This window comes from Danio rerio, chromosome 3 (genome assembly GCF_049306965.1).
Source record: "Danio rerio strain Tuebingen ecotype United States chromosome 3, GRCz12tu, whole genome shotgun sequence".
NCBI classification, from domain to species: domain Eukaryota; kingdom Metazoa; phylum Chordata; class Actinopteri; order Cypriniformes; family Danionidae; genus Danio; species Danio rerio.
In genome coordinates this window covers 33,362,560-33,385,712 of record NC_133178.1, presented here as the reverse complement: position 1 = coordinate 33,385,712, position 23,153 = coordinate 33,362,560, and the positions used below count along the sequence as shown (strand labels likewise).

The 23,153-nt window shown below is 36.0% G+C and overlaps 1 protein-coding gene across 4 annotated transcripts in view; it reads left to right on the top strand.

The window, feature by feature from the left end:
- septin9a (septin 9a) overlaps positions 1-23,153 on the top strand; it is a 132,765-nt gene that overhangs the window by 56,627 nt on the left and 52,985 nt on the right. For 3 of the 4 annotated variants that reach the window (NM_001423665.1, NM_198911.2, XM_068216034.1), the window contains one exon: positions 3,642-4,325. In NM_001423665.1, coding sequence (NP_001410594.1) covers positions 3,642-4,325 — 684 coding nt within the window. Of the gene's footprint in view, positions 1-1,954; positions 2,076-3,641; positions 4,326-23,153 lie in introns of those variants that run through there. The other variant, XM_068216038.1, reaches the window with a different exon arrangement.

The following is a 23,153-nucleotide window of genomic DNA, read 5'->3' as shown; positions in this document are numbered from 1 at the left end:
CAGAAAGATGCCAACAAATGGTTCCAGTAAGTAGATTATACTGTTTATTTTGGCTGACGTATCATGGGCATCTGTGTGCCAAATCACACTAGGACAGACTGCTGTTTCAGTCATGAAATAGTCGCTGAGCTCCAAAACCATGTGTTGATATGAGCTATTTAGAAAAAAATACTTAAGGTACACTTACAATTTTTTGCCAGCTCCATCTTAAAAAATAATGGGATGTTAACAAACAGCAGTGCCAAGGGGTTCATGCATGCCATTATGCAAAAAAAGACAGCGGGCAGTGTGGACTAATGTTTGCACAGACCAACTGGATGGAATAGTAACCACCTGCTCACAACTTGAAGGCATTGCACTGCTGTTGGCCATTACCACGACTGCTGTGTCTGTGCATGACTCCAGTGTCTAGAAATTTCTGGAGGATTAGAACAGACAAATGTGCCGAGTGACCAAACATGCCATTGTGTGTCTGTTTCTGTCAAGTGCCACATTTTATATAATTGAAAAATCTAACCTTAAGGCTGTCCATCTCCAGTTTCAAAACCTCATCAATTTTTCCACATGGATGCAAAGTTTTTTGTCTTGATGTAATGCCAGTGATCCAATGTCTCTCAGAAATAAACCAAAGCTTAAGATTAAAATGCCAAAAGTTACAAAAAAAAGCTTTTGATGTACTGTCCCATGTGGTTGAATTACTTATTTTGTTTGTTATCTGCTGTAACAATTTATAAATTTAGCTTTTTAGAAATCTCTGGACAATGGGCTATATGCACAGCTAGTGTTTTTCAGCCAATGATGAACTTCCGGTGAAAGCTTTATGTGACTATTTTCAATTTCATAAGGTTCCTTTTAAAGCATCAATGTTGTAATGTAATTCAAATATAATCAGTTAAATAGATTTAAGCACTCATTTAGTTGTTAAAGCATAAAAAGAGATGAAAAAGCATTTAACCCAGGCACAGAAATTCCATTGAAAATACTAGAGTAAACTTAATTTCCATATTTTACAAACATGGCATGAAAAATATAATTTAATGCAGTGCTTCTTGTTTGGTCTGATACCCACTTTATGTTGTATCTCAGCCAGGCAGTGAAAATCGCAGTTTTTTAAGTAAATCCGTAAGGGATGACGATTAACAATATAGTTTTAGGAAAAATTTGTAAATCCATAAGGAGCAGAAATCAATAGGCTATGTTCACGCTTTTAAATTTAACCCTACAAAATCTGAAACACGATTTACCCAACCAATGAAGAAAATGGTTGATTGCAAAAAGTTCTAAGCCATTTGAAACATATTAGGCTAAGAATGAAAGCAGGCAGGCAGTAGGCTACGTTTTCTTATGCCAATGAGACATCAAAGTACACAGGAGTTTTACAGTATGTGTTTGATTTTTTTCCAGGATAATTAATCGTTTTTTTTTTTTTTTTTTTTTTTTGCCTTTCAAAAACATAAAAATTTAGGCCAAACTCAATTCCAACATAATTCTTCTCAAACTGGCTGAGACATGTCAAATAGGCTATACAATGAATTAAATATAAAGCCATACAATTACACAAAACAAACAAACAAACGAAAAAGTTTAAAAAACAACCTACCATGCAGACATCAAACAGAAACTCAAGGGGTTATTCATTCATTCATTTCTTTTCTTTTTTCGAGAAAAGAAATGAGCCTGTAAGGTTTGTCCCAACAAATAGAAGGAAACATTGAACTATATTGTTTTATCCAGTTGCCCACATCAGACCAGAAAGGATTAACCAAATTAAAAGGAAAAATAGATGTTCACTATTGCAGAATGATTCAATTAGGTAAATCTGAATCATTGCGAGTGAGCAAAGTTCAAAAGAGTCAGTTCCGGTTCAATGACTCGGTCAATTTTCCCGCTTCTGCCGTGATTGATTCAAACCAGTTCAGTCTATTTTCGAAAGAATCGATTCAGAGAACAATTCATTCATAACGTTGCTCAAGTTTCGCGCTTGGCTCACGCCAGGCGAGGTGTCGGCGGTAACTATTCATTCAGGAGCGGTGAAGTTGCAGCTATGTTTAAACATCTGAAGCGCGTGAAATCAGGTATTTCGAAATGTGGAAATCCAAGAACTCTGTTATTTCATTTAAACAAATGCCTTTTAGATTTATTTCCCCTCTGACGCTGATACAGCGTCGACGCAGGGTTTTGTTAAAATAGTCACGACGTTCATGGAGACTGTGCCGATGTTTGTTTGCATTTTAAAGTGCGGTTTAACAGCTTCAAGCTTATCCAGTGGACCTAAAAACTATATTCTTTCTGATTATACAGTATTGAAGGCTACTTTCGATACACTGATGGCTTCTTTTATTATTTTAGACCAGTGGTTCTCAAACTTTTTTCATCAAGTACCTCCTCAGAAAAAAATAGTCTCTCCAGGTACCACCAAAATGAGCAGTGTTGAAATACAGTAGCGTAGTAGGCCTAGTAAAGCAGCTACAACTCTGCACAGTTAAAAATGTGGCAGATTGCCTCAGAAAAATAGGCTATATGTCAAATATGACTTATTATATACATCATTTCTGATAAATTTTGAAATGTGTCTAGCATGTACATGACATATTTCATTCCTCCGCGTACACTAGTGGTACATGTATTACAGTTTGAGAACCACTGTTCTAGACCATTCATTTTATAAAAAGTTAACTCTTCCTGTTTAGGTTTGTTTTAGTTTAATTTGGAAAACAGCAACATTATTTCTGCATTAAAATGATTAGACTTAGATACTAGCCCCTTTCACACAGTGATACCGGTAAATATCCGGAAAATTTACGGAACGACTTTACCGGTATATACAAAAAAGCGCTGTTCACACAGGCGAGGACGTTACGGAATTTTTCCGGAAAAGAGCATTCACACATCCATTCCAAAATACCGGTAAATTCTGACATCATTCACCACAAATGAGCTTTAAACGGCTGCGCTTGTATTTGTAAACATTTGACTAAATTACAAACTCTTTTGATGATCAATATTGTAAACAACTTTCACAGGATCATATTCGCATGTCGAGATGTTCATAATATGTGCGTGTGCTGGCGCTTACAGGCTGTTTCATGGGCACACGCAAAGCTTGAAGGTAAACAAACAACGGCTTATCATAAGCATCTTATCGATGATTATTTGCACAGTTGGCATTAAGGAGAACATATAAACGTGATCTGACTAACTTCTAGCAGCTAAATGTGTCTGGAAAAATATTCAAAGGCTTTTATTCTCACAAACCGCGCGGACGTAAATGCGTCTGACTGTTGTGATTGGCTAAAGCAGAAGTCTTACGTCAGCACGTTCTAGACGTGCACGCGCTTATTCCGGAAATATTCCTTCTGCGTTCACACAGCGCAGCTTTCCGGCAAATTGCCGGTAATGTTACAACTTCTCTTTCCGGAAAATAGCCAGAACGAATTTACCGGTAATTTCAAAAAGGACCTGTTCACACATACAACCTTTCCGGAAAATTGCCGGCAATTTTCCGGAAAGGTCTGTATGTGTGAAAGGGGCTAATGACTTACTAAACCAGTTTTCATATATTTTGAAGTACAAATGTACATTTATATTTAGTGGTTTTAAAAGTTGCCGGATTTTAATTCAGTTTTTATATTTGTTCACAGCACTTAAGAGGTCATTTGAAGTGGAGGAGGATACATCCACAAACCCTTCCCCGCTTTCCCGTAGAACAACCAACCCTCTGCGCTCCTCCGGCACTTCATCAAGCAGTCGTTTCCATGACCTGAGATCCCTGAACTCTGAGCCCATGTCCAGGCACGCTTCAGATTCCTCCTCCAACCAGCGCTCTCCAAAGTCCAGCCTGCGCCGTGTGGAGTTATCAGGAGGCCGTGTTCCAGAGACTGTGTCACGTAGGACAGAGATCTCCATTGACATCTCCTCAAAGCAGGTGGACAGCTCGCCCAGTCCTGGCATTGCCCGTTTTGGCTTAAAAAGACCTGAAGTCTCGCTTCAAAGCAAAGCCACAGATGCACCTCTCCACAGAAGGGCTGAAGGTAACCACAGCAGAGCCCAGGAACCCCCAGCACCTCCCAGAAGAGCTGACCCGCCAGTATCTACATCCCGGATCCCTGAGCTGTCCCAAAGGCGAGCAGAGCCTCCCAGCCCTCTTGACATCTCCGCTCCATCTAGACGGGCTGAGATGCACGTTAACAGACAGCTCTCGGACACACAGTCTCCTGCAAGAGAGTCAGAGAACAGCTTCACCTCGGCAGCCAGCATCACTCCTACCTTCAATGAATACAAAACCCCTCCATCAGTGCATGAAGCCCCCATAAGGCCTCTTGAGAGTAAGTCACGTGTGCTTTTTCATTGCTAAGCTGCTGTTTGGCTAGATGCCTACATGATCTGGATCTGATGTTTACATTGTGAAGTGTGCTTGGAGTGCCTGCTGAGATTGTATTGTATACAGTGGGGTTCAGAAGTGTGACTGTGACCGCTTTGCACTTTTCTAGCTTGAGTTTTTGGTCATCAGTTACTGTGAGTTATTAGCAGCAGAACAGTTTGAGTAAATTCAGCACTATTTTCAAAGCAACTTGTTCGTAGCACAGACTATAACTTGCATTTTTTTTCTTTTACCTTATCAGATTGCTAGTGCAGAATTAGTTTATTTAATATCGCAATATTTCTTAATACAATTTTCAAAATCACAAAATCTCCATATTTGTAGGTAAAGCTGTGCAATATTGACAATTATATTTTAATTAAATTTAGCATTTCACTGATAATGACAGTTTTTACCATCTAAAAATGAACTATTACAGAACTCCCTAAATAATAGAGCTCTATTAAACAGAAGCTCTTGTCTGAAGATGATGTATTTAATAAGCTTAGAACAAAACAAAATCTAAAATAAATTAGTTAATGTTAAATGAAGGATTTAAAAAGCTATTTATATCCTGAACAGCTTTCCACATGCTTCATTAGCTATGTTTCCATCCAAAGATTGCAGTTCAGTTTATGGGCAAAGCAGTAATATCACATATAAGACGTGCGAATAAAGCTATGTTTCCATCCAAATAGTCAAAGAGAACAAAATAGTCACTTCCTGATTAACTGGTAGCAAATATTAAAAGTAAAAATGGAATTTGCTGTGGTAGAAGAAGCTGCGTGAATCTTTAACTTATTTAATAAATGACTTGCGCCTCAGTAGACGATGCCGACACGCAATGAACGAGTGGTGGTGTTTGAAGTCATCACACACAGAGCACAGACACTCTTGACAATTCTGGAGGTAATTATTAATATATTAACACTGATACTGGCGTTTTAGAATGATCAAAACAACATTTCAGCTGTTTTACAGTGTGAAATCAGCCTGCTACTGTATCCATTCACACTCATTTTTATCATCACATGAACGTTTATAACAATATCACATGAATTTTTTTTTCTTGCCATTTTCATCAAGCTTTTATGCACATATTGGTGCATAAAATTGCACATGGTTATAAAAATTGGGTGGATGGAAACGTAGCTGTTGTCTTCTAAAGAAAGTAAGTGATTTCACAAAATACCACAGTTTTTTTTTTCTGTGCATGTATCAATAAGTTATGCCAACATGTTTAATTTTTAAATTCGCTTTTTCAAGTTAGCCATGTTTCAAAATTCATTCATTTTCTTTCCGGCTTAGTCCCTTTATTAAATCTGGGGTTGCCACAGCGGAATGAACCGCCAATTTATCCAGCATATGTTTTGCGCAGTGTATGCCTTTCCAGCTACAACTTATCTCTGGGAAACGTCCATAAATAGCCTACCCAATTCACCTATACAGCATGTGTTTGGACTGTGGGGGAAACCGGAGCACCCAGAGGAAACCCACGCTAACACGGGGAGAACATACAAACTCCACACAAAAACTGACCCAGCCAAGGCTCGAACCAGCGACCTTCTGGCTGTGAGGTGACAGCACTACCTACTGTGCCACCATGTCGCCGTTTCAAAATTCAGATTGAAATAACTTAAGTTAACTTGATCCCATTTAATTTTGTTAAGAGCAATTGCAGTTTTATTAAAGATTATACATATTAGGGTTGGGTTGATAGATGATGTCATCGTCCTTGGCTGATAGAAATAATGATGCTGAGCCGGCATCGCCACCCACTCATGAAAAATGCCCACTTAATTTAATTAATCTTGTCTCTATCTAATGACTCTTCTGTTTTTTTTTTTTTTTTGAAATCTATCAGGTAAGGTGTCATAGCATCAGTACAATCTTTCATGCTTGTATTTAGTAATTTTATCGTAAACCTCAGATACTGTTGGTTGGTTGTGCACCTTTTTTTACCAACCAAGTTTGCCGATGCCATTATACCGACATTCTGCCTATTTATGCCAGAGTCCTGAGGAAAATGTGATTGACGGGTGATAATTTGTTTAAATTACGATTTTTAATTACAAATTATGATTTGGTTATGAGTAAAACAAAAAACATGTGGGTCAGGTAGTTGAAACAAGCTACAAATAAACAATTCATCATGAATTAATTAATCGTAAATAATTCATTCACAGCCCCCTACGATGCCGATGCCATCGTCCATTGCGATGTTACAGATTAGACATGGTACGATGCCAAATTGTTCGACATTGCCCAACCCTAATACATATTAAACACCCCTAATTCCAAATTTAAATAAAGTTTTAAAATTCCAATGGTCAACCCAGACTTTTGACCCCCACTGTATATAGTCATTTTTGTTGGAATCAAGGTGCTTTAAAGCTTTTGTGTTTTGAGAATTGTGGACCCATGAGAGTGCCGTCTTTTTACGCACACTTCAGGTCGAGTAGTGATCAAATCACACAGCCTAAGGTAATGAGAATAACAGAAACTCCTCATAGGAAAGAATGTTGGAGCTGTATCATTGAGTGAGATCAACAGATCTGATGCATTGTTTTAGCCCTGGATCAATCCTGAGATTAGCAAGATTCCTTTCAGGCATTAAAAAAAAGACAAAAACATTCCCTGTAACCCTGTCTACTCTTGAAAGACGGGCGTCAGACTGTTTATATGATCAGATTTTCCCGTTACTGTTTTAAAGTTCTAAGTAATCAAAGCAATGGCTATTCTTGTACTTGGTGTACTGAAAGGCCTGTTTTTGGGGGCCGTATTAGTTCTGAGTGTAACCCTGGCTCAGAGACCATATTCCAAAGTCATGACTAAAACTGTGCATTGAGCCAACCTAGAAGAGGATCAGTGAGGCTTTAACACACCAAATAAAGAAGCATTTATGTAAATCTTGGACACAATACAATAGTTTTCCTTAACCTTCTGCTCTCTCGCTCTTCTGCAATTATCATGAACTTTCTGTATTGCTCTCAATGTTGAAAAGATAGTTTGTTTAAAAATGAGTCATTCTCCCGCATGTCATTCCAAGCCTATAAGCCTATCTTTAAAGCAGAAGCTTAATCTAAGTCTCCTGAATAGACAATTATCATTTTGCATAATGGACATATTTCATAAAGGCTTTTATTCACTTTAAAACTTCAGGCAATATGAAGCACCTCAAATAAGACTAAAGAAAGTTCAACCATTCTGATGTTAAATAAAAAAACAAAAAATCTGATCTGCTTTTTACACTACACTTAACCCTGGGCTGTTGTTATTAGCACCGCTAATTTATTTTGTCTTATTTCTAGTCCAAATATCAAAATTCTTAGACCAAGTAAAAATATTGTTTAGTTTTCAACGTCAGACAAAATAAGGAAATTGTGTGCCAGTGGGGTAAGTGAAATTTTGTTTTCGCTTTGAAATGTAAAAAGACAAAAATTCAAAGAAAGAAATATTTTTTCGCATTAATCATGTAAATTCCATATAATTACAGTTATAAAGAAATACAAATATGTAGCTACTCTTCAACTATAATTCAGACTGGACATGTATTTGCGATGTATTTGCATCTCTTTGTGATGTGACTATTGAGAATGCGCACATTGCGATATCAATGCTAAAATGATACATTGTGCAGCCCTAATAGGGAATGAAGACAGCCAATTAGTAATTGAGCAGCAAGACATCACATCACAAAATGTGCTGGCATAAACAGAAGCCGGTAAGGGGTAACGTTAAGTAAAAACAAATCTAAAGAATGTCAAACAGTAAGCATATACCATTACAGATAAGAATATTGGCCCTGGGTTTAGAAAAGTGTAAAGTGGAGTTGCATGATTCTGGCTAAAATTAGAATCGCAATTTTTTTATTATTTTTTTTGCCTAAAATAAAGTTCACAATTTTCTCACGATATAAAATAAAGGTTAATATGAGTGGGCTATTATTATTGTTATTATCAAACATGTGGTAAACAGGACTTGCGCAGCCACTTTTTGCTTCTCTCCTGAACTTGAAAATATGATTGACAGAAACGTAGAAATGCTGGATTAAGATCGTCTAGGGAGTCGAATCGAGTTCTTTTTACGATTAATTGTGCAGCTCTAGTGTAAAGTAACTGTTAATGAATCCCGGCATTATTTGTTAACCCCCAGGTATACAGATAAACCAGGATCCAGTCTATCCAGAGTTTAGGGTGACCCAAGGTTAACAATTTTAAGTGTTAAAAGCCTTAAAGTGACCAAATTTTGTTTGAGTTTTGAAGATGAAGAAAAGTCTTCTGTGTTTGCAATGACACAAGGATGAGTAAAACGATGACTTCATTTTCATTTTTGGTAACTCAACTTCATCTAGTTCCAACATTTGCTATTTCCAGAGCTTATGTTTTTCTCTCAGTTACTTTAAGTGCTTTCATTACTAAGCATCTGTTTCATATTGATGTTATTGGTCCAAGGTGTACTCCATCAGATTCCACATTTGCATATGAAAGATAAATAAGTCTCTGATGACTTTTCTCTCCCCTCTGGCTCAGTTGTTGTGAGATTGTGAGAGCACAGTCTTGCTGGTTTGCGACACATGCGTGCAGCTGGTGGGTGTGGCTCCAGATCTGGAGTTCATAAAATATGCTGCATATAAATAGACACCGTTTAAATTTCAACTTTTAGACGGTATACAGAAGGGGTTGTTGTGAACTGGTGTGTGTCTTGTGATGTTTACTTAGAAGTGCTCCATTGATTCACTTTGCTTCTGATACAGTACTTGTTTTTCTCTATGTTGTTATTGTGAGTGCTTGTGTCTTTGTTTGACCCTAATGGAGTCTACTTCTCTTGAGTTTTTGAGTATGAAAGTGGACAGAAACTGGAAAAGAGATGGAAAACCTTTTCAGGATGTGATCCAGGAAGCCTGCGGCACATTTGGGTTTAATTAGTGTTCCTGCAGAGCCTCAGTGTGGATGCAGTGAGCAGAGCGCTGCTAACACAACCCAGATAAGCAGAGACGGAGAGAGATGAAGCACTAATGCCAGGCAAGGCCAAATGAGGCTGTAAAGTGTCTATGAGGGGAAAAAGGGACTGACCTCTGAGTAAGATTTTTACAGTGACTAAAAACGTTAAAGCTGAAACATTAAAGCAACTTTAAAGCAGCATGTTTGCAGTGGGCTGTAGTTCTCACAGTGTGATGTGAATTGTAAAACAGCATCCAGTGAGAGGAACTGATGCTTTTTGGCTTATTTGAATTCTGTAATTTGACTGCAAATCAAATTCAGAGCAACTTTGAAATAATTTAACCTTTTTTATATTTAATTACCATCACATTTTATTTGTATAGTGCATTTAACGATAATTATTGCTTCAAAGCAGCTTTACAAAAGTACACATTATTGCATTACAATCAAAAACTAAAAAGGTAAAGTTAGGTTACTTACCATACTGTTGAGTTACTGTTGGCCAGACAGAATCTCCAGACATATTTTTTTTTTGCTATTTTTTCACAGATTTTGTTAAAAATCTGCAGAGTTATGTAGAATGAATGTGGGAGTATTGTAACAAAACTTAATATATGAAATAAAATTTAAAAATACCTTTTTAATGTTTATGCCTTGTTTACAATACAAATCCAATTATATCCACTTGTTTGGTAAACAAAGCTTTTCAAAAACAAAGTTTCTCTTTTATCATCTACTAAAAGACAGACAATATTACTTTTAAAAACTGTTGTAAAAAAAATCATATGAACATTTTCATATTATTCAGTAATATTACTAAAATTAATTTAAAAACTGATTAAATATAAATTTATTCACATTTACACTTGTAAATAAGTAGACTTAATATAGGGCTAAAAATCTGCTAATCTAATGATTTTAATTAACAAATAACTAATAGCTTTTAGCAGTTAAAGTTATTATAAACATTGCAGTTATATAGTATATAGGTGATATCTACGGGGCCGATCACACTGAACAAACTTCCGTTCCAAAACACAAGGTGCACCACACTGCCTTTATTGTTGACAGTAAAAAAAAAAAAAAAAAAAAGAGCAAAAAAGGCGCCTGTGATTGGCTCCCAAGTGTGCATGTTTAATTAAGTGCATTTTTGTATGTGTTGTTCTTGAAATCTTATACATTAAAGAAGGGCTGGGCGATTTAGCAAAAAAAAAAACTAGGTTTTTTATAAAGTTTGATCGATTCACGATTTCGATTTTTATTTTATTTTATTTTTTTATTGTGTTACTAGTCTTCTCAAAACATTACAACAACATGACTGAAGTAACATTCTCTTTAAAAGTAACTTGAAAAACCATCTGGTTAAGGAACAGTATATTTTTAATGGCCATGTCATACAAAAATCGGTCAAGGTGTAAATAAATGTAAAACAAATACACAAGTTAAATAGCGTTGCTGAAGATTTGATTAAGAAATATTTGTGTAAATATTGCACTTGCAGGAATACAGAGATATTTTTTGCAAGTTTTGCTGAGCCTAGGAAAGATTGGCTGTCAGCTCGGCTTTGACTTTGTCTTCTGATTGAATGACAGGTTGTAATGCTGCTGCCTTTTTCTTTAAAAGATACAGTGGAAGAAAAGGACTGAACATGGAAACTGTAAAGCCTAATTTAACCCAATGTGTGAAGTTGTGGACGTATAGCAGGAGCAAATACAAGTACCAGATGTGTGTCTAATATAAAATAATATATTTAATCTATTTTTCTTTTTTCCTCCTTTTAAATATCGATTATTTGATGCGCTTTGCTCCACTCTCTGTTATGCTGCCTGATCTGTCTGGTTTTCAACTAGGTCCGCTAAATGACGTCTTGGGGGCGGCTACTTTCATTTTCACTGCTACAGTCCCTCACTTCTACTCGTGTTCAAACCAAAAGATCGCCGCGGTTTTTCACATGGCAGGCTTTTACGTCCTTCATACATGTTGAGATCGAGTTTATCGACTTGATGAGGGAATGTCTTGACAATCCACACAGACTTGCAACAAGTAAAATCCTACATGACTTCACGCTTTAACAAGCAGTCAAGTAGGTCGCACACCAGAAGCACAGCGACACGGCGCGGACATGACAGTTTAAACTATCACACACCAAACGCGCACATTTGCATGATATTTAAAAGGAAACTAATCAGATGGCGCTCTGTGGGCCGGCTGAAATGAGAACTGCTTTGTGAATCGGCTGGGCAGCGTCGGTGTGTGTATAGAAACCTGTTTTGAATTATAAAATCCATGGCGTGGTGCTGTGCGGCGCGTCGCCGGGAGGAGCTTCTGGTATGCTTCCTGCTTCATACAGAGAGTGAACCAAAGCGCATTTGTGCCATTATAATGTATTAAATATATATATATATATTTTTAAAAATCGCGATTTCTCAATTTGATTCAAAATTAAATCGTCTTAAAACGTAAATTTGAATTAATCGAAAAAATCGGAAAAATCGCCCAGCCCTACATTAAAGCTTTAATATGGAATAACATTTTTGTTAATGATAAGAGGAAATTGTTTTAATATCAGTAGTTTCTAGTATTATTATTTAACTTTTTAAATTACTATTTAATATACTATTAACTATTTGCCTGTACAGATTGGATGCAAGGTGAAAAGTGGGCTATGCCTCTGTCATGTCCATAAATTTCTGATCCCAACAGTTACACAATATTTTATTCTCATTGTGTTGAATTGCTTTAAACAAATGAAATATGCTATTTTAATCTGCAGTATCTTGGTTATTATATCCAATGCTCTGGCTTCATTTCACTATATGTTTCCTCAAATTAATACCTATTGCCGACAATGTGGACATCATGATGCTCTGTCATTTCAACTGTTAATCCAACTAACATTTAGATTTAATCAAAGCAAAAAGTTTCTGTAAAAAATGAAATGACTTTCAAATGAGTAGAACAGAAGAAGCAATCACACCAACAAAACACAACATTGTGTATAGTGTTATGTATGGTGTTATGACAAGTCCCAGAATCAAGTGTTGAGTTTGAGGAATAAAGCTGAATTGTTTCTTCTGAAATGTGACCTTTAACAGATGATGAAAATGCTTTACTCATTAGTTTGTGGTTTTAATCTGCATTACTCATGAAGAATCTGAGCATTGATAGCTTCAACGGTGACTGCAGCATGACTGTGACCATAGGGTTGAGAGGGAGTTAAGCTTTCACAATGAGCTGAACAGAATGACACATTTACCAGGTGACCGTTCGTCTGTTTCTGCCATCCTGCTGTGTGAATTCCCCATGCGAATGCTTGTGGGAAAATTCCTCCTGATTCAGTTCACCTGAAAAGACATTGCGTTCTATAAGAGAAGCTGGATTTATCATTAATAGTTTCATCGTTAAAGTCATAGTTCACTCAAAAATGAGAAATAAAATTAAAATCAAGTCATTTACACTGCCTCTGTTTGTTTCAAGACAGTTTGAGCTTAATTAAAGATAATGAGATTAATTAGGTGAGATAAATTAAATATCACATTTAACAACTATAGTGAGAGGTGATCCAGCAATACATCCTTAATAAACTGTCTGACGTGCACTGCTCTCTGGAGCTCAGGCGACCGCATGACATTCTGTGTCTTACACAGAATTATCGGAATGGCTTTACTGGTAAATTTAAAAGTACTGTTCACACAGGCAAGAACGTTCCGGAATTTTTCTGGAAAAGACGTTCACCCATCCATTGCAAAATACTGACATCAGTAGCCAGAAATGAACTCAAAACGATTTTGCTTGTATTTGTAAACATAGAAGGGGTCAGGCTTTTGTTGATGGTTTTTATTTAAAGCTTTAGTATTCATGCAGCTGCTTTTGTCCCAGAGACATCCAAAGGCAGAAGCGCAAACCGCAGCTAAATGTTTACACATTTGACTACATTACAAATTCTGTGGATGGATAAGTATTGTGAACAAATTCAATAAATCATATGGAGGAACACTTTCACATGTTGAGATTTACAAAATATGTGTGTGCTGGCACTTACCGGCTGCTTCACGTGCACGTGCATCAAGCAACTGAAGCAGAGCTTGAAGGTAAACAAAAAGCAGTTTATCATAATCATTTTATCGATAATTTTTTACACAGTTGGGATTAAGAACCAGCATAAAAATGTTATCTTGTGTAATGTTATCTAATGTAACATCTAGCAGCTAAATGTGTCTGGAAATAATATTCAAAGGCTTTTATTTTCATAAACAGCGTGGATGAGCGTCAGGAATGTTCTGATTGGCTGGAGTAGAAGTCTCACGTCAGCACATTCTAATCGTGAACGCGCTCCTTCCTTGTGCGTTCACACAGAGCAGCATTCTGGAAAATTACCAGTAATGTTACAACTTCTCTTTCTGGAAAGGTGCCTCAACGAATTTACCTATATTTTTAAAAAGGGCCTGTTCACACATGATGCCTTTCTGGAAAATTGCTGGTGGTCTGTATGTGTGAAAGGGGCTTTTATTTATATAGCACATTTCATACACCATAATAATTCAAAGTGCTTTATGTAAACTAAAAAGATTGAAAAATAATTATATAATAATTATATATAAGAATATAATTAAAATGATTAAAAACAGATTCAAATGTGTTTAAACAGTAAAATTAATAAATGAAAAGAGAGATCAGGTTTAGCACTTTGCCAATTTTGTTAAAAAAAAAAAAAAAAAAAAAAAAAAGTAAATCTTCATTTTTGGGTAAACTCCCTTTAAAATTTAATGGAAAATGAGGAAAGCTCTAAAAATACTTTTTAATCTTAAAGTGGATAATTTTTTTTAAAAGTGTCTAAAAATAAAAAAAGCAGGATGGTAAATGGGTCAGTGACAAAACAGGTTTGGCAAGATGGGAAATTTAAAAATCTTTTACAAAGTTGATTTAAAAGCATCCGTCAGATATTTTAAAATGTACAGATTGTATTCATGTTGATTTTATGTAATTAAAAATAACATTTACACCATTTTTTACAGACATTAAGACTGAATGCAACTGAAAATGTCAAATGGTGTAACTGCCAAAAATTGTGAAATATTAAATAATTTACTCCTCCTAGATGATATGCAAGTGTACACACTGAAATAAATACTTCATTTTAAAATACCACAATAACATTTATTGTATTCGCATTATCTCTAAATGTACATTTTAATGAGTTTTTGCAATATTCGGCCAGACACATGCTAAAAACACTTCTGGTTTCTAAATAATCTTTGACAAATTATGTAAAAAATGTTAAAAACTATTTTATTACACTAAACAAAGTGTTTTAATTTTAATTTCACATTATTTCCATGTACATAATTATATTTTTATGTAAAATACTGGTTACACCAATTGACAAAAACCAGTTACACCACCTGACAGTGTTGCTTCTACAGCCAAAGATTTTGAAATTGACAATTAAAATCAATTCAAATTAAGAATGATAGTCAACAATTTCAGTGGGATTGTCATTGACAAATGTGTTTAGAACAATGAAACCAGGTTGCTGAACTTTAATACACCAAGTAATAACATCCTTTACATTAAATGTGTGGCCCTCATCAATAGAATATTAACAAACTAAAGAAACATGTTTAACATTTAACACCTTTTCCATCACTGTTTCTTTTCAGTTGGCTTAATTAAAATAAAAATAAGTAGATGATATTAGAAAAAAATCCACTATTTTACTTTTAAGCTATTTAGAAACAATTTGCCAAACACTGTACGTAAATCACTAGTACGTAAGAATTGCTGCTTACTCGTTGTTGCCTTGGTGCTGGGATTAAAGGCCAATTTTTGTAAGCATACACGACTGACTGACAACAAATAATTTCATGAGTGTATCCACAACTTATCCACAAACTATTTATTTTATACAGTTAACTTCAGAATTATGCAGAATTATTATTAGTCCCCCTGAGCTATTAGCTCCCCTGTTATTTTTTCCCCAATTTCGGTTTAACAGAGAGAAGGTTTTTTCAACACATTTTCAACACATAATAGTTTTAATAACTCATCTCTAATAACTGATTTATTTTCTCTTTGCCATGATGACAGTAAATAATATTAGACTAGATATTCTTCAAGACACTTCTATACAGCTTAAAGTAGCATTTAAAGGCTTAATTAGGTTAACTAGGCAGGTTAGAGTAATTAGATAAGTTATTGTATATCCATGGTTTGTTCTGTAGACTATCGCGGGGAAAAAGCTTAAAAGGGCCAATAATTTTTACCTCAAAATGGCTTTTAAAAATTGCTTTTATTCTAGCCTAAATAAAACAAATAAGACTTTCTCCAGAAGAAAATTTTTTATCAGACATGCTGTAAAAAACCCAAACAAAACTGATTTCAACTGCAATTCATTTGTTTAGCAACTTCTGACTTGTTCTTCACAACTTTTCATCATTAAAGTTCCTCCGAGTCACCTCCAGTTGTTAATAATAATAGTACAACAGCAAGCGCATCAAGTATGAAAACCTCCAAAACTTAAGGCTGTGTGCACTCAGTCTATAGAGGCTTGTCAACCTTGTTTCATTTCCCATGTTAATTTTTTCTTTTATTTAAAAAAGAAATTCCCAAGTGCTCTTTAACAGAGAGAATATTATTGTCAACACATTTCTAAACAAAATAGTTTAAATGACTAAATTCTAATAACTGATTTCTTCCGTAATCTTTGCCATGATGACAGCACATAATATTTGACTAGATAATTTGTAAGACATTAGTATTCAGCCTAAAGTGACATTTAAAAATGTAATTAGGTTAATTAGGCAAGTAAGATCTATTGGCCAAGTCATTGGGTAACTGTGGTTTGTTCTGTATTTAAGAAGGCTAACAATATTGACCTTAAAAACTGCTTAAACATTTTAAAAACTGCTTTTATTCTATCCAAACTAAAAGAAATAAGACTTTCTCAAGAAGAAAAAAAATACTTACAACATTTCAAAGGAGGGTGATACAGTGGCTAATGTGGTTAGCACAGTTGTCTCACAGCAAGAAGGTTGCTGGTTTGAGTCCAAGATGGACCAGGATGGCTTACTGTGTGGAGTTGACATGGGTTTCCTCTGGGAGCTCCAGTTTCCCCCACAGTCCAAAGACTTGCGGTATAGGTGAATTAGAAAAACTAAATTGACTGTAGTGTATGAATGTGTGTGTGAATGAGAGAGTGTGTACATTATATTGTGTGAATATAAACATGGATTAACATAAACAAAAAAAAAAACATTCATGTTGTGCAGTAAAATAATTTTATCCTATGTTTACAGAGCTTTAATAGTAAGGTTGTGGATTAAGCACCTATTTCTCAAACAAAAATAAATAAATAATCTACACTATGAACACAAATAGTAGTTTAATTTATGTCGCATTTTTGATCAGCATCATGAACTAATGATATTTGACTACATTGACCCCTGACAGAAAGACTCCTGCTATATGAGTCAAATGGTGTAACCAGTTACACCCCTTGACATTTCAACTTAAAATGAAATTTGACAGGCATTATCAATAACATCTATGTAAGCACATGGGCTTGGTGGGAATATTTCAAATTTAACTTTTAAATATAATACTTATTTTTATAATTATGAACAATTATCAGTGCATTTCTGGGGTCTTACCATTTGACATGCATATCTAAGAATAGCTGACCATACCTTAAAAAGGTCAAAGTATCTCACATTTTAAAAAGAGTTACTAACCTTTGCATGCAGCAATTAGTCTTATCAAGAGTTCTTCTCTGTGATTCAATTTCCTGTCTAACTGTCTTGTGCACAATATTAACAAAATGGCTCAATAAATGGTGGTTACACCATCTTGACATTTCAGAAATTTGAGGTGACAGAAAAAATTCCCCAAATGAATTATAATATTTAAAACAATTGTGCTATATTTACCTTTATTTACTATTAAATATGTCTAATGTAAAATTATGCCAGACTAGCCGATACAATGTTTCATTGAGGCTTTCACATTTTTTAAACAAGGTAAACTATTTGGTACCAATTTTTTTTGGTTACACCACATTGACATTCTTGCAATAATCCCCTAAAAATTTTCTTAAAATGGATTAAAACCAAAAAATTAAACTTGGTCCTCAAAATAGAGAATGTATGCAAGTAATTTGCTTATTTATTTTGAAACTGTAACAGACTTGAATTTATTTAAAAGACATGGACACAAAAAAATGAGCGTCACGTCATTGACCCAAATATTCATTTATGGAAATAAGTGCGCTGAGGTCAGCTATTGGACTTATCTTGGACGCATCTTTTCTCTATTTTTATCATAAGTGTATCTCTTCCAGTTTTTTGTGAGTGCATGCCTTTTTGACTAGTCACTGTGAATTTGTTGAAAAGGCTGCCAGTGACCTGCAGTCGTGGTGTGTGTATTGCCTTCTCCCTCAACCCTTAGGCTAATGGAAAGTTATATCCCTGCAGGGACTGACTCTTGTCATGCCAATTTTCTCTTAAATGAGGTGTGACCTCTGATTAGACCCCAGCCAGCAGGACAGACCTCTCAGATTTGTTCTGCTGATACCGGACCTTCAGCTAGCATTTGGCAATTGAATTTGCATATTGTGAGGGATGTTGTGCGGCATTAAGAAATATTGTGTACATTAAGACTGTCTGGAACCTGAACATTTATTACCAGGGGGACAGCTAAGCATTTTAATGTATATTCATGTCTGTTTCTACCATCTTTGCCTTTGGCCCTGTTAACATTTCCACCACAACTCAAAATATATGTGAGGAGATGAAATGGTCACAAGCATCAAAACAATAAAAGTGTAATTCAGCTTTAAATTTATTTCCCTCACCCCCTGTACTTTCTTTTAGATCATATAAAAAAACTTTTTGCAGTCCAGCCTGAAATCACTAGTTATTTGTATGTTCAATAACTAAAAATATAACAACATGTTGTTAAATCACGTGTTCTTTTACATGTTCATATTATAAATATGAATTAAATAACACAAAAATACACCAGGGATACTTGATATTGTAAAAATCTGACATTGCAATATTTAGTTTTTCTGCGATCTGCGGTCCAGAAGTTGAACAATCAAACATAAAATAACATGGTCATCATAAACCATTAAAAATAATAATATTTAATAATACCTTTGTTTTAATCTTTAATAAATATTCTAATAATCGTGCTATGTGACTATTGCGGATACACACATTACAGTAAAAAATATGGTAGGGATTAAGCTAAAGGAAGGTTGTAAACTCTTATTTTTATCCATGATCTTAGTTTCTCTCAGATTTCACTCCCCGGATCATCTGACATGAGGCAACTCCCTCAAGACATGCGTTTGGGCTTCCTCTTCTCTAATACACCTAAAACACAGATTGCCATGAAACTTGTCAATGGAAGAAAAGCGTTTTGTCTCTTTAACTTCAGGGAAAGAGTATTGATTTGATGCAGATCATTAAACCAGCCATACATGTAAAGCATAAATAAGGTTCTTTAATTTGGTCACATCCAGCGGCCGTCATCTTTGAACCAATTTCCATTATTGTAAGCTGTCTGTTCCACTGCTCCATTTGATAAATGTTTGCTTCCACTTTATTTTGCAGTTTGATGTGCGTCAAACGCACAAAACGGCCAATTCGCACCACAGGATGCCTAATCCAATCTTTGCATTGCCTTCACGTTTAAATCACTTGCACTTCATCTGCGTCTGCTTACTGCATGGGTTGCGAAACAATTCCAAAACTATTTTTGCTATTATTTTGCATTTCATTAATAATTTTGCAGGAATGCAAGTATTTGTTTTGTCAACTTTTTGTTGATTTTTGCATTTGATTCAATGATAGTGGAATCGCAAAAAACTAGGAGGTCTGCCTAAATTACACAAACTCAAAAAATGACAGCTGGAATTGAATTTAGAAAAAAATGTAGGTTTCAAATTGATACTATTATTGATTGCACTGTTTTAATTGTATAATAATTTGTAATGATTTTAAATAAGGCTTTTATTAGCTGTAATGCAAATTAGAAGTATTTTTTTGTGAGCGTTTAAAGCGTTTCATATTTTGAAATTGGGTTTGGAAATCTATGCATAAAAGAATTTATTATTTCAAATTAGATCATGGTAAAGGATTTTCAAGTTTTAATGTGATAATCACTTAACAAAAATAATTATAGTCTGTAAAAATGAATGACATTCATCACGAATATTGTGTGTTGTTAATGAAAACAACCACATTTCCTTGTGGCATTTTACTGAAAAGCTCTTGCTTTGTTGTCTTGATCAGGAAGTGATCTAAAGTGGAGTTCATATTCTTATACAAACACACACTTTTGCGCACATTCACACAAGCTTCCTTCCTTGAGCCATCAGCTGTGACTGGTTGACCTTGCTCCATTTCCTTTAGATTCGACTTGGAAAAACGGTGCAGGACTGCTCCTGGTATTTGCATGGGTTCTTTTGAGTTTGCTCGTGGGTTTTTTGAAACTATGACGTATATTTCGGAAATGAGCTGAGGACAGGAAGTGAGACAATGTCATACTTAGGTCATCACTGTCATCCTGCTGTTTGGTGCTTGAGGCTGAGATGAATTGAGAACACTGTTAAAGTGATGTGAAAGACTTTCCTGCCTCCTAAGTGTTACTTATGTGATTCAGACATTGCTCAGACGTGTTTGCTGCCTTTTTTACTTAAGAGTGACCTCCACCCTGACTTCAGGATGTTGTCCAGTCATATTTGTCTGTTTCATCAGGACAAATCCTTTTAACTGGAATGCTAATAGTGTGAGATATTTTAAAGATATTTGCTTAAAGGGATAATTGACCAAACAATAAACGTTTTGTCACATTTTACTCACCCTTACCTCATTCCTGACCTGTATGGCTGACTTTCTTCTGTGGAACTGAACAGACCTTCATCCATAAATCTGCTGACCTTTCTATGCACTGAAGAACTGCTTACTACAGCAGAAACCATATAGTGTGAATCTTTAAGGTCTTTTGAATGTAATTTAAGTCCAAAGAAAAGACTTAAAGATTTAAAGTATGTTGTTGTAGTATCAAGATACTAATTTAATTTGTTCTTGCCACTTAAATCTACATTTGGTAGGCGCTTTATAAACAATAATAATAATAATGTGTACTTCTAAGCCAGTCCATAACTAGATAATATTGATGTGGCACATAAATTGTGCCACATCAAAGTCGTGTCAGAAGCCAACTTGCCTAGTGCCAAGAACTGTGACTATTGTAACTCCTAGGATAGTGGTAGGGTGTTTTGAATGTGTTATTTAGGACATATACTCTAAGATCAGAGATGCCTAAACTGGGGCCCGTTGACCAAAAACGGCCTCTGGTAACCTTTGATTTGGCCCACCATCCCGTCTGAGAAGTAAGAGAGAATGATTGGGATGCTTCAGAGATTGTCATTTTTGAAATTAAATGGATCTTTTTATTTGTTTGTTTTTTTGTTAATCTGAAATGAAATGTTTCAATTTAAATGCTGTAATTTAGTTTCAAATGTACAAACTGTCCCCGATAGATAGAGAACAATGCAAAGACTTTGGTGAGCAAATCAAGTAAAAGACGGATTCTGCTTGACCAGGGTATTCAGCATTGAGCTCCACTGTGTTATAAATATGATTGTTTATGCTTTTATTGCCACAAGTTATCATTTAAAAAAGCTATACTGCATTAGTTAACACAATTCAAAGTGATTCTTAAAAATTATTAAATAAAAGAGGTAATTACTAGGGTATCAGAATTTCAAGGTACGGTAATACCTCGGTATGAATGTCACAGTACGGTATTTATTGAATCATTTACAGGAAAAACAAAACATGAAAATACTCCAAAAAAGAGCCAAAAGTGTCAATGACATACAAATTAGCCATCTATCTGTAAGCTTTGAATCAGGAACTTCAATTTTAATAACAAAAAAATATTAAACCATGTAAAAAAATAAAGTTTCAATTTAGTATTGTTAAACTCATCACATTCAACATTTAATCACTCACTCACTTAGATGGAGATGGGTTTTAAGGAAATTATCATATAAATATAACCTGGTAAAAGCTGGTATATCTGGGTATTTACAATGTCCCCTGCAACAGAAAAAAAACCCTCTCATTTGGGACTGAGGTTTCTGGGACAGAGATATGACTTGGCCCAGGTTGACAGCAGTGTGTAACGCTGTGCATTGTCTTTCCCCCACTTGAGAGGACAAGCCATGAGTGAGATAGAGGTCTCTTTGCGGTACAAGTCAATGTCTGCATCAATCTGAACAGTGTGCTGTGTTTCTGCAGTCCCCATGACTGTTATTAGTCGTATTCCCCAACTTGCAGGCACGTGCACACATTGGGCTCAACCTGTGCAGTGCACATGCCTTTTGAATAGAAAATGGCCTTCCAAAATGATCAAAAGTGCCCCCGCGACGCGACACACCCTCCATCCCGCCCTTCAGTATGCGCGCTCAACCCCCCCTCCCCGCTTTACAGTACGCGCGCGACAACACAGCTGATCAGAACGCGCGCGACAACACAGCTGATCAGAACGCGCGCGACAACACAGCTGATCAGAACGCGCGCGACAACACAGCTGATCAGAACGCGCGCGACAACACAGCTGATCAGAACGCGCGCGACAACACAGCTGATCAGAACGCGCGCGACAACACAGCTGATCAGAACGCGCGCGACAACACAGCTGATCAGAACGCGCGCGACAACACAGCTGATCAGAACGCGCGCGACAACACAGCTGATCAGAACGCGCGCGACAACACAGCTGATCAGAACGCGCGCGACAACACCGCTATTCAGTACGGGCGCGGCGACAACACCGCTATTCAGTACGGGCGCGGCGACAACACCTGCTTTAGGTTTCAATCATTTCCAGCTCTTTTTCATCCCCGCTACTAGAAGCACACTCCATTTCCGCGTTACAGGATCTGTAGCGACAACAGACCGCAAAGGATGATGGCCACGCCTAGGCTGATGGGAATTGTAGTTTCCGCTACCTCCCGTTCGCTTCATTCGCCTGAGCAAATTTTCTTAGAAGACCTATAGTTTTATCGAGTCATGCGATTACGGTAATATCGAAAAAAATTTATATTGTGGTATGACGGTATTTACAATACCGTTACATCCCTAATAATTACCCATGTAAAATATTTATCTCCCGCCCACGACTCTCAATGATATTTGGTTTTTGGCCCTTCATGCAAATAATATTGGGCACCGCCATGAATACGGCCAGTGCCAGCCTATTCATTTAAAGTTTTTTTTTCTAAACCAACTGAATAGCAAAATTCACAATCTAGATTTTCTGGAAGTGAAGTCTGACTACATCTTTTTAAAAACCAAAAATATGTACATATTCATACAGACCCCCTAGTTTTTCACGATTTCGCGATCAATGTGTTTGCAGCTTGTGAAATAAGCAGACGCAGATGAACCGTAAGTGATTTACATGTGAAGTCAATGCAAAGTTGAGATATAGCAATCCTATAGCCAGAATTGGGCATTTTGTGTGTTTGATTTTAGACTGCAAAAGAAAGTTGGCGCAATGGAACAAACAGATGGAAATTGCTTCAAGGATGATGGCTGCTGGACGTGACCGAATTGAAGGACATTATTTGCGCTTTACATGTATGGCTGATATTATGATCTGCCTCAAATCGCTAAATGTTTTCATTAAAATCTTTCCCTGCAGTTAAGGAGAGAAAATGCTTCCCTGCCATTGAAGAGTTTTACGAGGATTCGTGTTTTAGGTGTATTACGATAGGGGAAGCCCTGACACATGTCCTATTTGTGACATGATGTCAGATGCTCCGGTGAGTGAAA